Source organism: Microcebus murinus, chromosome 2 (genome assembly GCF_040939455.1).
Source record: "Microcebus murinus isolate Inina chromosome 2, M.murinus_Inina_mat1.0, whole genome shotgun sequence".
NCBI classification, from domain to species: domain Eukaryota; kingdom Metazoa; phylum Chordata; class Mammalia; order Primates; family Cheirogaleidae; genus Microcebus; species Microcebus murinus.
In genome coordinates, this window is record NC_134105.1 from 100279529 (window position 1) to 100292042 (window position 12514).

The 12514-nt window shown below is 46.0% G+C and overlaps 1 protein-coding gene and 1 non-coding gene across 3 annotated transcripts; one reads left to right on the forward strand and one right to left on the reverse strand.

Moving 5' to 3' along the window:
* The first annotated feature begins 363 nt into the window (after positions 1–363).
* Positions 364–10838, forward strand: PSMD4 (proteasome 26S subunit ubiquitin receptor, non-ATPase 4). 2 transcript variants are annotated; one of them, XM_012767547.2, is made up of 10 exons: positions 364–456; positions 6886–7026; positions 7731–7845; positions 8207–8293; positions 8539–8607; positions 8760–8975; positions 9377–9494; positions 9680–9811; positions 9888–9955; positions 10554–10838. In XM_012767547.2, exons 1-10 carry the CDS (start codon positions 431–433, stop codon positions 10722–10724), a joined length of 1143 nt encoding a protein of 380 aa, XP_012623001.1. In that variant the 5' UTR covers positions 364–430; the 3' UTR covers positions 10725–10838. The 2 variants fall into 2 exon arrangements, with proteins under 2 accessions (XP_012623001.1, XP_012623002.1); XM_012767548.2 differs by having other exon boundaries at positions 9377–9485.
* LOC142869827 (small nucleolar RNA SNORA70) lies at positions 3518–3653 on the reverse strand. Its single transcript, XR_012918379.1, has one exon. It is a non-coding gene; the product is annotated as a small nucleolar RNA SNORA70 (small nucleolar RNA).
* Positions 10839–12514: the final 1676 nt, after the last annotated feature.

Genomic DNA, 12514 nt, shown 5'->3' on the forward strand with positions numbered 1-12514 from the left:
GAAATTCAATTCAGGGGTACGAGGACTTTTAGTAACAGATTAACAAAGTGGTATGGGGAATCTAGAACGTTCTTAGTGATCCTGCCACTTATTAAAAATGACGATGCTGGATCAGATACAGCCAAAGCACTTTCAAAGGTTCTTTCATATTTTCTCTGAGATCCGGCCAGCGAGGACCCCACCTGAGATCTGAGAGCTGGACCGGGAGGGAAGGTGGACCTGAGGCCTTTCTTATGTGGTACTAACTTCTACCCACGCCCCCAAATTCCATTTATTTCGGCTGCGCCTACAATTCCCAGAACGCAACGCGGGGGATGGGGCGGAACCAACTGGTTGCGCCGAGGTCTGTGATTGGTGACAAGGCTCGGCCAATTGGAGGAGTTGTTGTTAGGCAGTCTCGGAGAACGGGTCGGCAGAGGAAGGAGGCAAGATGGTGTTGGAAAGCACTATGGTTTGGTGAGCAACTAGCTCGGGACCTGTGGGGGCGGGACTGCGTCCGGGGTGCGTGTAGTTCCGCGGCCGGGCGGACTTGGGCTTGGGACTGGGGGCTCATGAGCGAGATGCGGTCTTGGGCCCGGAGGGAAGGAGCCCGATCGACTCCTGAGTCATACCAGGGCCAGGAGAGGCGGACAGGTCCAGATTACCCCCAACCCGCGGCCAGCATTGACCGGCTGATCACTGCTGTCTTTCTCTATTCCAGCGTCGTCTTCTCTCTACGAGCCCCAAGTCTGTCTTTAGCCAGAGTCCTGTTTCTCGCACTCATCGCGATAGTCTTTTGCCCTCCTCTCTTGTCAAAATAATGGACATTAGGAAGAGAATTATAAACCGCTTTCTCTCCCCCATTCACTCGTCTCTAACTCCATTATATTGTAAGTGACTTGCCCAAAGTTACCACAGCTAGTTAAGTGGTGTATCAAGATTTAAACCCAAGGCTGTCTGACACAAAGGCTCTTATCCCATGAGCTAGGTCTCTTCATCTGTCTCAGACTTGTGCTGAGTACCTGTTATGAGTCACATTAAAAGCCTAGGACATAAACTTTTGCAAGATTTCAAGAGTTCCTTCTAAGTGTGACCATAGACTATAATACAGAATAGTATATGAACACATACAAATTGCAAATTGGATGGAACATACACCTAAGAGTTTTCTTCTTTTTTCTTTTTTGAAGGAGGATAGCATTGCCAGATAAAATACAGGATTCACAGTTAAATTTGAATTTCAAATAAACAATGAATAATTTTTAGTGTAAAAAATGACTATAAATATGTCCCAAGCATTGCACAGGACATACTTATGCTAAAAAGTTGTTATTTGAAATTCAAATTTAACTGGGAATATTGTATTTTTATTTTCTAACTCTGGTAATCTCTGGGAGAGAATATGGTAGAGTAGAAAGAGGGCAGGATTTGGAATCCAAAAACTTGTGTTTTCTGGTACTTACAGCTGTATGTTCTTGTGAATGTTAATAAATCTCTCACTTTTATCTATATAATGGGAATAGTAGTAACATCAACCTCCCTTATAGCACAGGCAAGTGAAATGTATGATCATGCTCTGTAAACTGTAGAGCACTGTACATATATTAGTTGCCATGGTACTTGGGGAGTCCTCAAGAAAAAATTTAAGAAGGGCCTTGAAGGGACAGACAAGTACTAAAAAGGAGAGGGGTAGGGGGAAGGGTATATACAACTGTGTGAAGTGTAAACACCCAGCATGTTAGGGAGTAGGGAATAGAAACTAGTGTGTGTGGGTTTTTTGTTTTTTTGTTTTAATTATTTAAGACCTTTATTAGTAGCTCAACAGTTTGTTGACTTAAAAAAAATCAAGTTGTAAACTTTTATTACAAATTAAAAATGGAGTGCTTAAAAATATCATTTTGACCAGATATGAAACAATTTAAAAACCTAAGCTTTTTAAAATAACACGTTTGTTATTACCAAAAAAGACATCTTTAGGTAAAAATAATAAAAACCTCATGCTGCATATATAATGCAGATATTTTTAGTTATCTGATCAATGGGGAAAAGGTAGCACTTAAGGTCTTCAGCTCCAATTTTTTGTTCATTTCTTTTTGCTGGAATTTCCTGTTCATTTCTTCTTGTTGGACTACTAAACCAGATGGTAGAGATGGTAAGCTGGCATTTACTCAGCTTCACCCTGCTCAGCCCCGGGAGCAGATGAATTCTTAGCTGGTGGATTGGCTGCTTTTGTCTCTTTGCCACTTTGCCATCTTGTAGTTTAGGGGTTTTTGGATGTACTTAAAGTTACTGACTTGAGGTGGCTGCTGACCTTGGGTCTCATCTCCTTAATTTTCTTTTCTTTTTTTTTTTTTTTTTTGAGACAGAGTCTCACTTTGTTGCCCAGGCTAGAGTTAGTGCCGTGGTGTCAGCCTAGCTCACAGCAACCTCAATCTCCTGGGCTCAAGCGATCCTACTGCCTGAGCCTCCCGAGTAGCTGGGACTACAGGCATGCGCCACCATGCCTGGCTAATTTTTTTCTATATATATTAGTTGGCCAATTAATTTCTTTCTATTTATAGTAGAGACGGGGTCTCGCTATTGCTCAGGCTGGTTTTGAACTCCTGACCTCGAGCAATCCGCCTGCCTCGGCCTCTCAAGAGTGCTAGGATTACAGGTGTGAGCCACCGTGCCCAGCCTCCTTAATTTTCTTTATCTTCATTGCCGTCCTCTCTGGGCTGTCTTTGGCCAGGAGGGCCCCTGCAGAATCATGGTCTGTAACCCCAATACATATACTGTCTTACTGGTCTACCTTGTTCTCGTGCACCCTGGTTGTCAGCACCCTCCGTCACTTCTCCCTGAACAGGAAGGTTGGAATACTGTGGTTAATGCCTGTAAGGTCTCCGCATGTAGTAAGGTGGGAACCTTTGCTTGCAGTAGGGCTGGCGTTGATAGGCCTAGCCTTCAGGAGCACTCTCCAATCCCTCATTCTTTTCCCCACTCTCATTATTATTATTTATTTTTTTTGAGAGAGTCTCACTTTGTTGCCCAAGCTAGAGTGAGTGCCGTGGCGTCAGCCTAACTCACAGCAACCTCAAACTCCTGGGCTCAAGAAATCCTCCTGCTTCAGCCTCCCCAGTAGCTGGGACAGGCATGTGCCACCATGCCAGGCTAATTTTTTTCTAGATATATTAGTTGGCCAATTAATTCTTTCTATTTATAGTAGAGATGGGGTCTCGCTCTTGCTCAGGCTAGTTTCGAACTCCTGACCTTGAGCAATCCGCCCGCCTCGGCCTCCCAGAGAGCTAGGATTACAGGCGCATCACTATTTTGGTAATTCTGATAATTGCGTGGGGGACCCCTGCAATGTGGATAGCGTCTATACTGGTTAGGGTCTGCTGCATATTTACTGCCGTGAACTAGAACTCCACCAGGACCTGTAACATTTGCTGCCTCTGCACCCTTTTCTCTTGGGGCTTTCCAAAGGCACTGCTCATACCTGTCTGGAGCCTAGACTGGGGACAGCACAAGGTCTGACACATGAACATATATCCAAAGGGACTGTGTCCCGAGGTCCCTTAAAGCAACCCATACAGGCAACAGGCTGCATACACTATCAAGGAGCCTGCTGTTTGCAGCCATTGCACACTGGGCCCCCATGAGGAAAGGAGCACGGTCAGCTTAATTGGCTTCAGGTGCGATGACCTTCCTGTCCTCGCCAGCAGGCGCCACCGATGTGAGGCCACCTGGGCCACTGCTCCCTGCACCACTGCCCATGGTGCCAGGCTTGGCGTGGGCAGCGCTGAGGGCGTGGGTGATGGGCAGCTGCTGGGTCTCGGCCTCACTGCTCATGGTTGCGGTGATGGTGACTGGGGCTGGCTGCGGCAGTTGTGGCTGCTTAGGGCTGTCTGGGGTCTGCTGTCTGCGCCAGCTACCCGTGGAACTTTTTTTTGTTGTTGTTGAGACAGGCTAGTCTTAGAATTTCTGGCCTGAAGCAGTCCTCTGGCCTTGACTTCCCAAAGAGCTAGGATTATAGGCATGAGCCACCACATCCAGCCATAGTGTGACTTTTGTTGTTGACAGTGTCACAAAAACATAATGTGACTTTCAGTGCAGGTTGAGTGTCCCTTATCCACAATACTTGGAACCAGAAGTGTTTCAGATCTGGGATCTTTTTAGATTTTGGAATATTTGCATTACCCAGATGGTATCATGCAGGCCTTTCTGACATTTTCAACAATATTTTTATACCACATTTATTCAAGCAAAAAATCACAGTGAGGCTGGGCGCAGTGGCTCACGCCTGTAATCCTAGCACTCTTGAGAAGCCGAGGCGGGCGGATTGCTTGAGGTCAGGAGTTCAAAACCAGTCTGAGTAAGAGCAAGACCCCGTCTCTACTATAAATAGAAAGAAATTAATTGGCCAACTAATATATATATAGAAGAATATATATATATATATAGCCGGACATGGTGGCGCATGCCTGTAGTCCCAGCTACTCAGGAGGCTGAGGCAGGAGGATTGCTTGAGCCCAGGAGTTTGAGGTTGCTGTGAGCTAGGCTGACGCCACGGCACTCACTCTAGCCTGGGCAACAAAGTGAGACTCTCTCAAAAAAAAAAAAAAAAAAAAATCACAGTGCATAATGCACATAGGTCTTGGCCCCATGCAGGGGTGTCATGGGGAACCTTCTGTTTGTGCAACTGGCCTGCCCAGTGCCATTTTATTATCTTTTGTGGGTGTGCTTGTGTGGGGGAATCTGGGCGTGATCAGAAAAAAGACAGTATATAGCAACTGAAGCGAGCTTGGAAGGTCTTTTTTCCCATTGGAGATACTGAATAAACTGTTGTGCACCTTTGTTTAGACTTCAGCCGGTCATGTGAGGTCAGGTACGGAGTTTCCACCTGTGGCATCATGTTGGCACTCAGAAGTTTTTGATTTGGGCACATTTTGGATTTCAGATCTTCTGATTAACAATACTCTACCCACATTTCCTTTTCTACTTGTTTTCCAGTAGCTTCTCAGTTACCTCTCTGACTTTTTTTTAAATTTTATTTTTATTTTTTTTCGAGACAGAATGTCACTCTGTTGCCTTGGCTAGAGTGTTGTGGCCAGCCTAGCTCACGGCAACCTCAAACTCCTGGGCTCAAGCAGTCCTTCCGCCTCAGCCTCCCGAGTAGCTGGGAATATAGGCAAGCACCACCATGCCTGGCTAATTTTTTCTATTTTTGGTAGAGACAGGGTCTCTCTTTTGCTCAGGCTGGTCTCGAACTCTTGAGCTCAAATGATCCACCCACCTCAGCCTTCCAGAGTGCTAGTATTATAGGCGTGAGGCACCATACCCAGCCCTCTCTGCCATTTTTGGTTTGTATTTATTGCCATACAGAGCATACTAAAGGTAAAAATTGCCCCCAAACCCCTATTTTACTTGCCAATAGAAATGAGGTATCTTGTCTAGGGCACTGCTTCCTTCCATTAGGATAGATAGAATCATTGACTGTTAGAGCTTTCAGGGACCTCTGGTTGTCAAGAATTGATCTTTTACAGGGGCTTAATAACTGCTTTGTTTACCTGCCCTCTTTTGGTCTCTGGAAAGCTGGAGATTGTTTTTCATATCTGGATACTTTTATTTTGGTTTATTATTTTTTAAAATTTTTAGTCAGTAGTTAAGTAACCACTTTATTTTTATTTATTTATTTTGTATCTGGATACTACTTTTTTTTTTTTTTTTTTTTTTTTTGAGACAAGAGTCTCGCTCTGTTGCCCAGGCTTGAGTGCCATGGCGTCAGCCTTGCTCATAGCTACCTCAAACTCCTGGGCTCAAGCGATCCTCTTGCCTCAGCCTCCCGGGTAGCTGGGACTACATACAGGCCTGTGTCACCAGGTCCGGTTGGCTTTTTTTCTATTTCTGTAGAGACAGGATCTCACTCTTGCTGAGGCTGGTCTCAAACTTGAACTCGAACTCCTGACCTCAAGCAGTCCTCCCACCTTGGCCTCCCAGAGTGCTAGGCTTACAGTGGTGAGCCACTGCACCTGGCCTGGATACTGTTTGATTGTGAAAAGTTGAAGGGATAGGAGAGGTGAGACCTGAAATCCATGCCTCATTTTTGCAGTTCAGTCCAGCTGCCAAAGCTGTTAAGCATTTAATCAGATGATTGCATTGTGTTTTCCTGCACTTAGTGCTGCTAAGTGTGTGTTATTCTATAAATTTATTATTATTTTTTTTTGAGACAGAGTCTCATTCTGTCACCCAGGCTGGAATGCAGTGGTATCATCATAGCTCACTACAATCTTAAACTGTTGGGCTCAAGGGATCCTCGTACCTCAGCTTCCTGAATAGCTAGGACTACAGGTGTGCACCTCCATGCCTGGCTAATTTTTTTTATTTTTTGTAGAGATTTCTTGCTATGTTTTCCAGGCTGGCCTTGAACTCCTCCTGTTTCGGCCTCCCAGAGTGCTGGGATTACAGGCATGAACCATGGTGCCTAGCTTATAAATATTTTTAAATTATCTTCTTTGTTTCCTCTATTTGGGCTACTCCCATTTAATGGCAGACTTAGAATATTTATCCATGACAACGCTTAATAACACTTAAATATAGCTTATAAAAAGATACATTTTTATATGCTGTGTACATCAGTAGATCACCACTTTTGATGCTTATCAGAGTTGCTTATGGAGTTTTTAAAAAATTTTCCTACTCTGGTCATTCTGAGTCAATAAGTCTGGGCTAAGAATCAGTCATTTGTATATTTAAAAAGAAAAGTTTCAGGTGATTCTGTGTTCCACAAAGACTGAGAGCTGCTTTCGTACACCACGGTATACCTCACACAAGTGGTGTTGAAGGGGGTCCTTGGAACTGGGGAGAAGGTTTCAGAGAGATTCTCCAACATTTTGTCTCTTCCCTTCTTCAACCCTAATCTGACAGTGTGGACAACAGTGAGTATATGCGGAATGGGGACTTCTTACCCACCCGGCTGCAGGCTCAACAGGATGCTGTCAACATAGTATGTCACTCAAAGACCCGCAGCAACCCTGAGAACAACGTGGGCCTCATCACACTGGCTAAGTATGGGGGACTGAGGGGGAGGGGCCTTGGTAGGTGGGTGGTTGATTTCCCTCATGTGACCTGCTGGTACATGTTGCATGCCACATGTTACATGCTCCCCTTTTGTAGATTCTGCAAGGTTGATTTTGCCCCTTACCTTCCTAGACTACATTCTTCACTAGTCAGTATAAATGTAAATAATATTATAACTTATTTTTAATATTAACCTGCATTTAATATAGTTATGAAGCTAAATCTCCCAGGGTGAAATTTCCCAGTTTATTTTAAAGTCAACGAAAGTAATTTTGGATCAGAGCCCCTGGGCATATATCACGCATCCTGTGACCACAAAAGTGATTTGTTTTAAGACCTGATAGTCTTCAAATGAGTAACTTCCCACTCCAATGTACATGCTGTTTGCTGGGAAATAGATCTGGAAATGGAACGGATGGAAGAGGTACAAAGTAGCATCCGATTATGGAGGATTCTTAGGGCTGAGAGCAAGGAAGCAAGAGAAGTTAGGGGAAAACATTAGGAGGTAGAGGGCAAGTTCTCACAAAACCAATCACCATTTCTGTGTTCGGTATCTACTAAACACTAGACGTTTGATTAAGAAGAATAGAAATTGGTTATTATCCAGCTCTCTAAAGAATAGGCAAGTCAGGCACTGTTGGGAGGTACTTGCACTGACCTGAACTCACTGAAATGCTTTTCCCACATGCCAGTGACTGTGAAGTGCTGACCACACTCACCCCTGACACCGGCCGCATCCTGTCCAAGCTCCACACTGTCCAACCCAAGGGCAAGATCACCTTCTGTACTGGCATCCGTGTGGCCCACGTGAGTCCTACTGGCTGCCCTTGATTGTTCCTCCCTGCTCTGAGGTTCTGTCTCCAACACATTCATTTCTGCCCTGGAATCTTAAGCTAGAACCAAAGCAGGAAAAGAGAGAGGACCTAGGGAAAGCTGAGAGTAGAGAGGATGTGGTGGGATGAATCTCAGAATTGTTGAGGATTGTGAAAGGAAAAATCCCTGGAACTGAGAATTAACGCCCGTTCTTTATCCACAAAGAGAAACAGCAAGAAGGGGGGTGTTCAGTCTTGTGTGATGGTAGGCACGAGGTACACAGAAACTATAAGAAACGAGCATAGTAACAGAGGAAAGAGCTGGTTGACAGTGAGAACTTCTCTCCCTTTACAAGCTGGCTCTGAAGCACCGACAGGGCAAGAATCACAAGATGCGCATCATCGCCTTCGTGGGAAGCCCAGTGGAGGACAATGAGAAGGATGTGAGTCTGACAGACAGCTGGGGAATGTGGGCGGCCCATGTTTGAGAATGAGATCTTTTAGCCCTTAGGAGAATCTGGCAGAGGCATTCGGCTCTTCACTTAGGGGAAAAGTAGACATGCAGAATTCAGTGTTTCTGTTGGGTGATCTTGGGGAGGTCAGTGGATTTCTGTATGCTTTTATGAGGTGTCCCTTCCCCCTCAAGTATGGAACAAACTTCTTGATTTTTTTCTCCCCTTCTTCCCAGCTGGTGAAACTGGCTAAACGCCTTAAGAAGGAGAAAGTAAATGTTGACATTATCAATTTTGGGGAAGAGGTAAGTAGGGACTGATTGGGGGCACTGACTTGAGTGTAAACAGAGCAGTCCGTACCCAGAGGAGGACCCATACAGTGGGAGAGTAGCACGGAAATGGCAAAGACTGAGGAGCAAGGCATGAAGGAGGGCATCGTGTGTTCTTCGTTCCCCAGGAGGTGAACACAGAAAAGCTGACAGCCTTTGTAAACACATTGAATGGCAAAGATGGAACCGGTTCTCATCTGGTGACAGTGCCTCCTGGGCCCAGCTTGGCTGATGCTCTTATCAGTTCTCCGATTTTGGCTGGTGAAGGTGGTGCCATGCTGGGTCTTGGAGCCAGTGACTTTGAATTTGGAGTGGATCCCAGCGCTGATCCTGAGCTGGCCCTGGTGAGCAAACGTTGACCCCAGGGAGACCCCAGGTCTCCTTCCTTGTTCCCTGCTGACACACCCATCATAGAGCATCAGTGGTGCTGGACAGTCCCAAACACTCCCATAGTACTTAGTCATTTTCCAAGATCCGATTTCACTCCCTCTTCCCCATAATTCTATCTGATCTCTACAGGTACCAGTGTCTGACTTTCTTGTTCGCTTCTCCTGATTAAAACCCTAGGCTTCTTCCAAGTCCTTCCTTTTTTCCCACACCACTGCTTATCCCTCCAGCTTCTTTCCCATATGAAAAATCAGGAGCTTCCTGTTCATGCCCCTTTCCCATACCCTCAGATGACTTCCCCCACTCCCGGGAGGAGTGAGGGCAGGGGAACATCTGGTCTTGTCCTGCCCTTTGCTAGGCCCTTCGCGTTTCCATGGAAGAGCAGCGGCAGCGGCAGGAGGAGGAGGCCCGGCGGGCAGCTGCAGCTTCTGCTGCTGAGGCCGGGATTGCTACGCCTGGGGCTGAAGGTGAAAGAGGTGGAATCTGAAGTCCTGGGACTACAGGGTGCTAAATACTGAAAGTTGGGTGTAGACGTTGTAGGGGGCAGGGGAGGTGTGGCAGGGTAGGGGTATATGGGAGGTGGGGCTGAGGGAATGGCTTTGGGGGTGGGTCTGTGTGGATGTGGTACCAGTTCTACCCTGCCCCTCTCTTCCTTTTTCAGACTCAGATGATGCCCTGCTGAAGATGACTATCAGCCAACAGGAATTTGGCCGCACTGGGCTCCCTGACCTAAGCAGCATGACAGAGGAAGAGCAGATCGCTTATGCTATGCAGATGTCCCTGCAGGGAGCAGGTGAGCTGGGGCCTAGGTGGTGGTGCGGAGGGTGGGGGGAGGAAATGAACTGAACAGACTGACCTCTTTTCCTCAGAGTTTGGCCAGGCGGACTCAGCAGACATCGATGCCAGCTCAGCCATGGACACATCCGAGCCAGCCAAGGTGAGGGCCAACCCTGCCCCCATCGTGTTTAACATCCACTCGTATTCCGATCCTCAGCCCTCTGGGGCTGGGCCCATCCCTCCCCCAGAGCTTCAGCGATGGGTCCTGTGAGGAGCAGAAGGAAACACGTAGATATGAATTTCTGATATGTAGACCTTGCTAAGGTAACGGAGTGCTAGTGGTCAGAGTGGGAGGAATGTTCTAATGTTCTGTACATTTCCTTCCTTGCTGGTAGATGCAGTCTGAACAGTTTTCTAGGATTTCATCTTCCTGGAGGGTGAAAAGAGGGTCTGGGAAGAAGATAAAGGAGGGCTGGTGTGTGATAGTAGGAAACCTAGATGTGATGACATCTGTTTTACCCTCTGAGTTCAATTAGCAAAATTCTCAGGCTTCTTGATTGTGTTAGTAATGAATGTTTGCGTTCCTACCACATGTAGGATTTTGCTGACTTGTCCTTTCCTTCCCTCAGCCAGAGGTGTTCCCACCCCACACAGTCAGGAGAGAGGGGCTAGGCCACATGCAGCCTCTCCTGTCCCCCACACCTGGTTGCTTTCTACTGGCCCGCACCCTGCCCTGAGCTAATGCTGCCTTTTTTCAGGAAGAGGATGACTATGACGTGATGCAGGACCCCGAGTTCCTTCAGAGTGTCCTAGAGAACCTTCCAGGCGTGGATCCCAACAATGAAGCCATTCGAAATGCTATGGGCTCCCTGGCCTCCCAGGCCACCAAGGATGGCAAGAAGGACAAAAAGGAAGAGGAAAAGAAGTGAGACTGGAGGGAAAGGGTAGCTGAGCCTGCTCAGGGGACTTCGTGGATGCGGGATATGGGGTTAGATGTGTGCTGTCTGTAACCTTTACAACCTAAATAAAGCTTGGCAACTTTTTTTTTTCTTTTTTTTTTTTTTTTTTCAAATAGTCATAGTTTTGAGTGTGAGAGAGGAAGAGAGGTAGCTCTCCCAAAGGAGAGCTACCCTATTAATTATCTAAGTCTTGCTTCCTGGTCTCCAAATCCTGACCTGTTCTCCTTCCTCCCAGCTCCAACCGTGACAGTCCCTCCTCAGTTCCTCTTGCCCTGGGGCTTCCTTGCTTCCTCATTAAGAGAAGCTTTGCCAAGAGCCCATTTTGTGTTGGGCATTGGGGCCACAGAGGTGAATAGAAAACAGTACTGATCCTTGGGGACTCAAGATCAGGGAAGAGCCTGTGTGTAAATGAGCGATTCCAAGTGTCCGGTAAGTGCCGAAAGAGACATGAACAAAGCACTTGGGAACAGGGAGGAGAAAGCCAAACTCTGGCAGCCTCTGGGAAGGCTCCTGGAGGTATCATTTGAGCCCCATACCTTTGAGGAATTGAGTAGGTCAGAGACTGGCTCAAGCAGCAGGAGATAGAGATGGAAAAGTAGGCAACACTCAAGACACCAAGGACCAGGAATCCTTTGGGCCTGACTTGCACAGGCTAAGACAGCACATCTTTGTAGAATACCAAATTGCAGAGGTTTTCTTGTGGGTTATAGGAGTATAATGCAAAATTCAAATGGTCACCTCCACTTTATTATGTTAAAAGAGGTAATTAATATTTGACACATACAAAGAAGGTACTTAGCCTACATCTAAATCATGAAACATAACAGTAAAATGAACATATGTGAAGCTACCGAATTGAAGAGGTAGAGTGTTACTCATACCTTGCCATGTACCTGTGTGTGTCTTCTTGAACCTGCCCCTCTTTGTCCCCCTCAGAAGTGACTGTTACCCTGAATTTTGTATTTATTGTTTCCTTTTTTCCCCCCTTCACAGTTTTCTCATGTGCATATAGATTCCTGACCAGAATATGTTTAGTGTTGCTTATTTTTGACCTTTATAGGAAATGGTTTTATAATACCGTAAGACTTCTGGGACTTGCTCTTTAACAAAATATTTTTTTTGTTTTGTTTTAAGATAAGAGTCTCACTCTTGCCTGGGTTAGAGTGCCGTGGCGTCAGCCTAGCTCACAGCAACCTCAAACTCCTGGGCTCAGGCAATCCTCCTGCCTCAGCCTCCCAAGTAGCTGGGACTACAGGCGTGTGCCACCATGCCCGGCTATTTTTTTCTATATATTTTTAGTTGTCCAATTAATTTCTTTCTATTTTTAGTAGAGACGGGGTCTCACTCTTGCTCAGGCTGGTTTTGAACTCCTGACCTCGAGCAATCCTCCTGCCTTGGCCTCCCAGAGTGCTAGGATTATTATAGGTGTGAGCCACCATGCCCAGCCTAACAAAACATTTTGTTTCTGAGGTTTATCAAAATTGTTTCATGTAGCTGTTGTTCGTTTATTTTTCATGATTGTGTAGTCTGTGAATTTACTACAATCTATTCATTTTCCTGTTGGACATTTGGTTTGCTTCTAGTTGTTTATTTTTCTTTTTTTCTTATTCTTTTTTTTTGAGAGACAGGGCCTTCCTCTGTCACCCAGGCTGGAATACAGTGGCACGATCTTAGCACTCAAGGGATCCTCCCACCTCAGCCTCCTGAGTAGCTAGGACTACAGGCGCCCAGCCTATTATTTTTCTTTTATCAATAGGGTT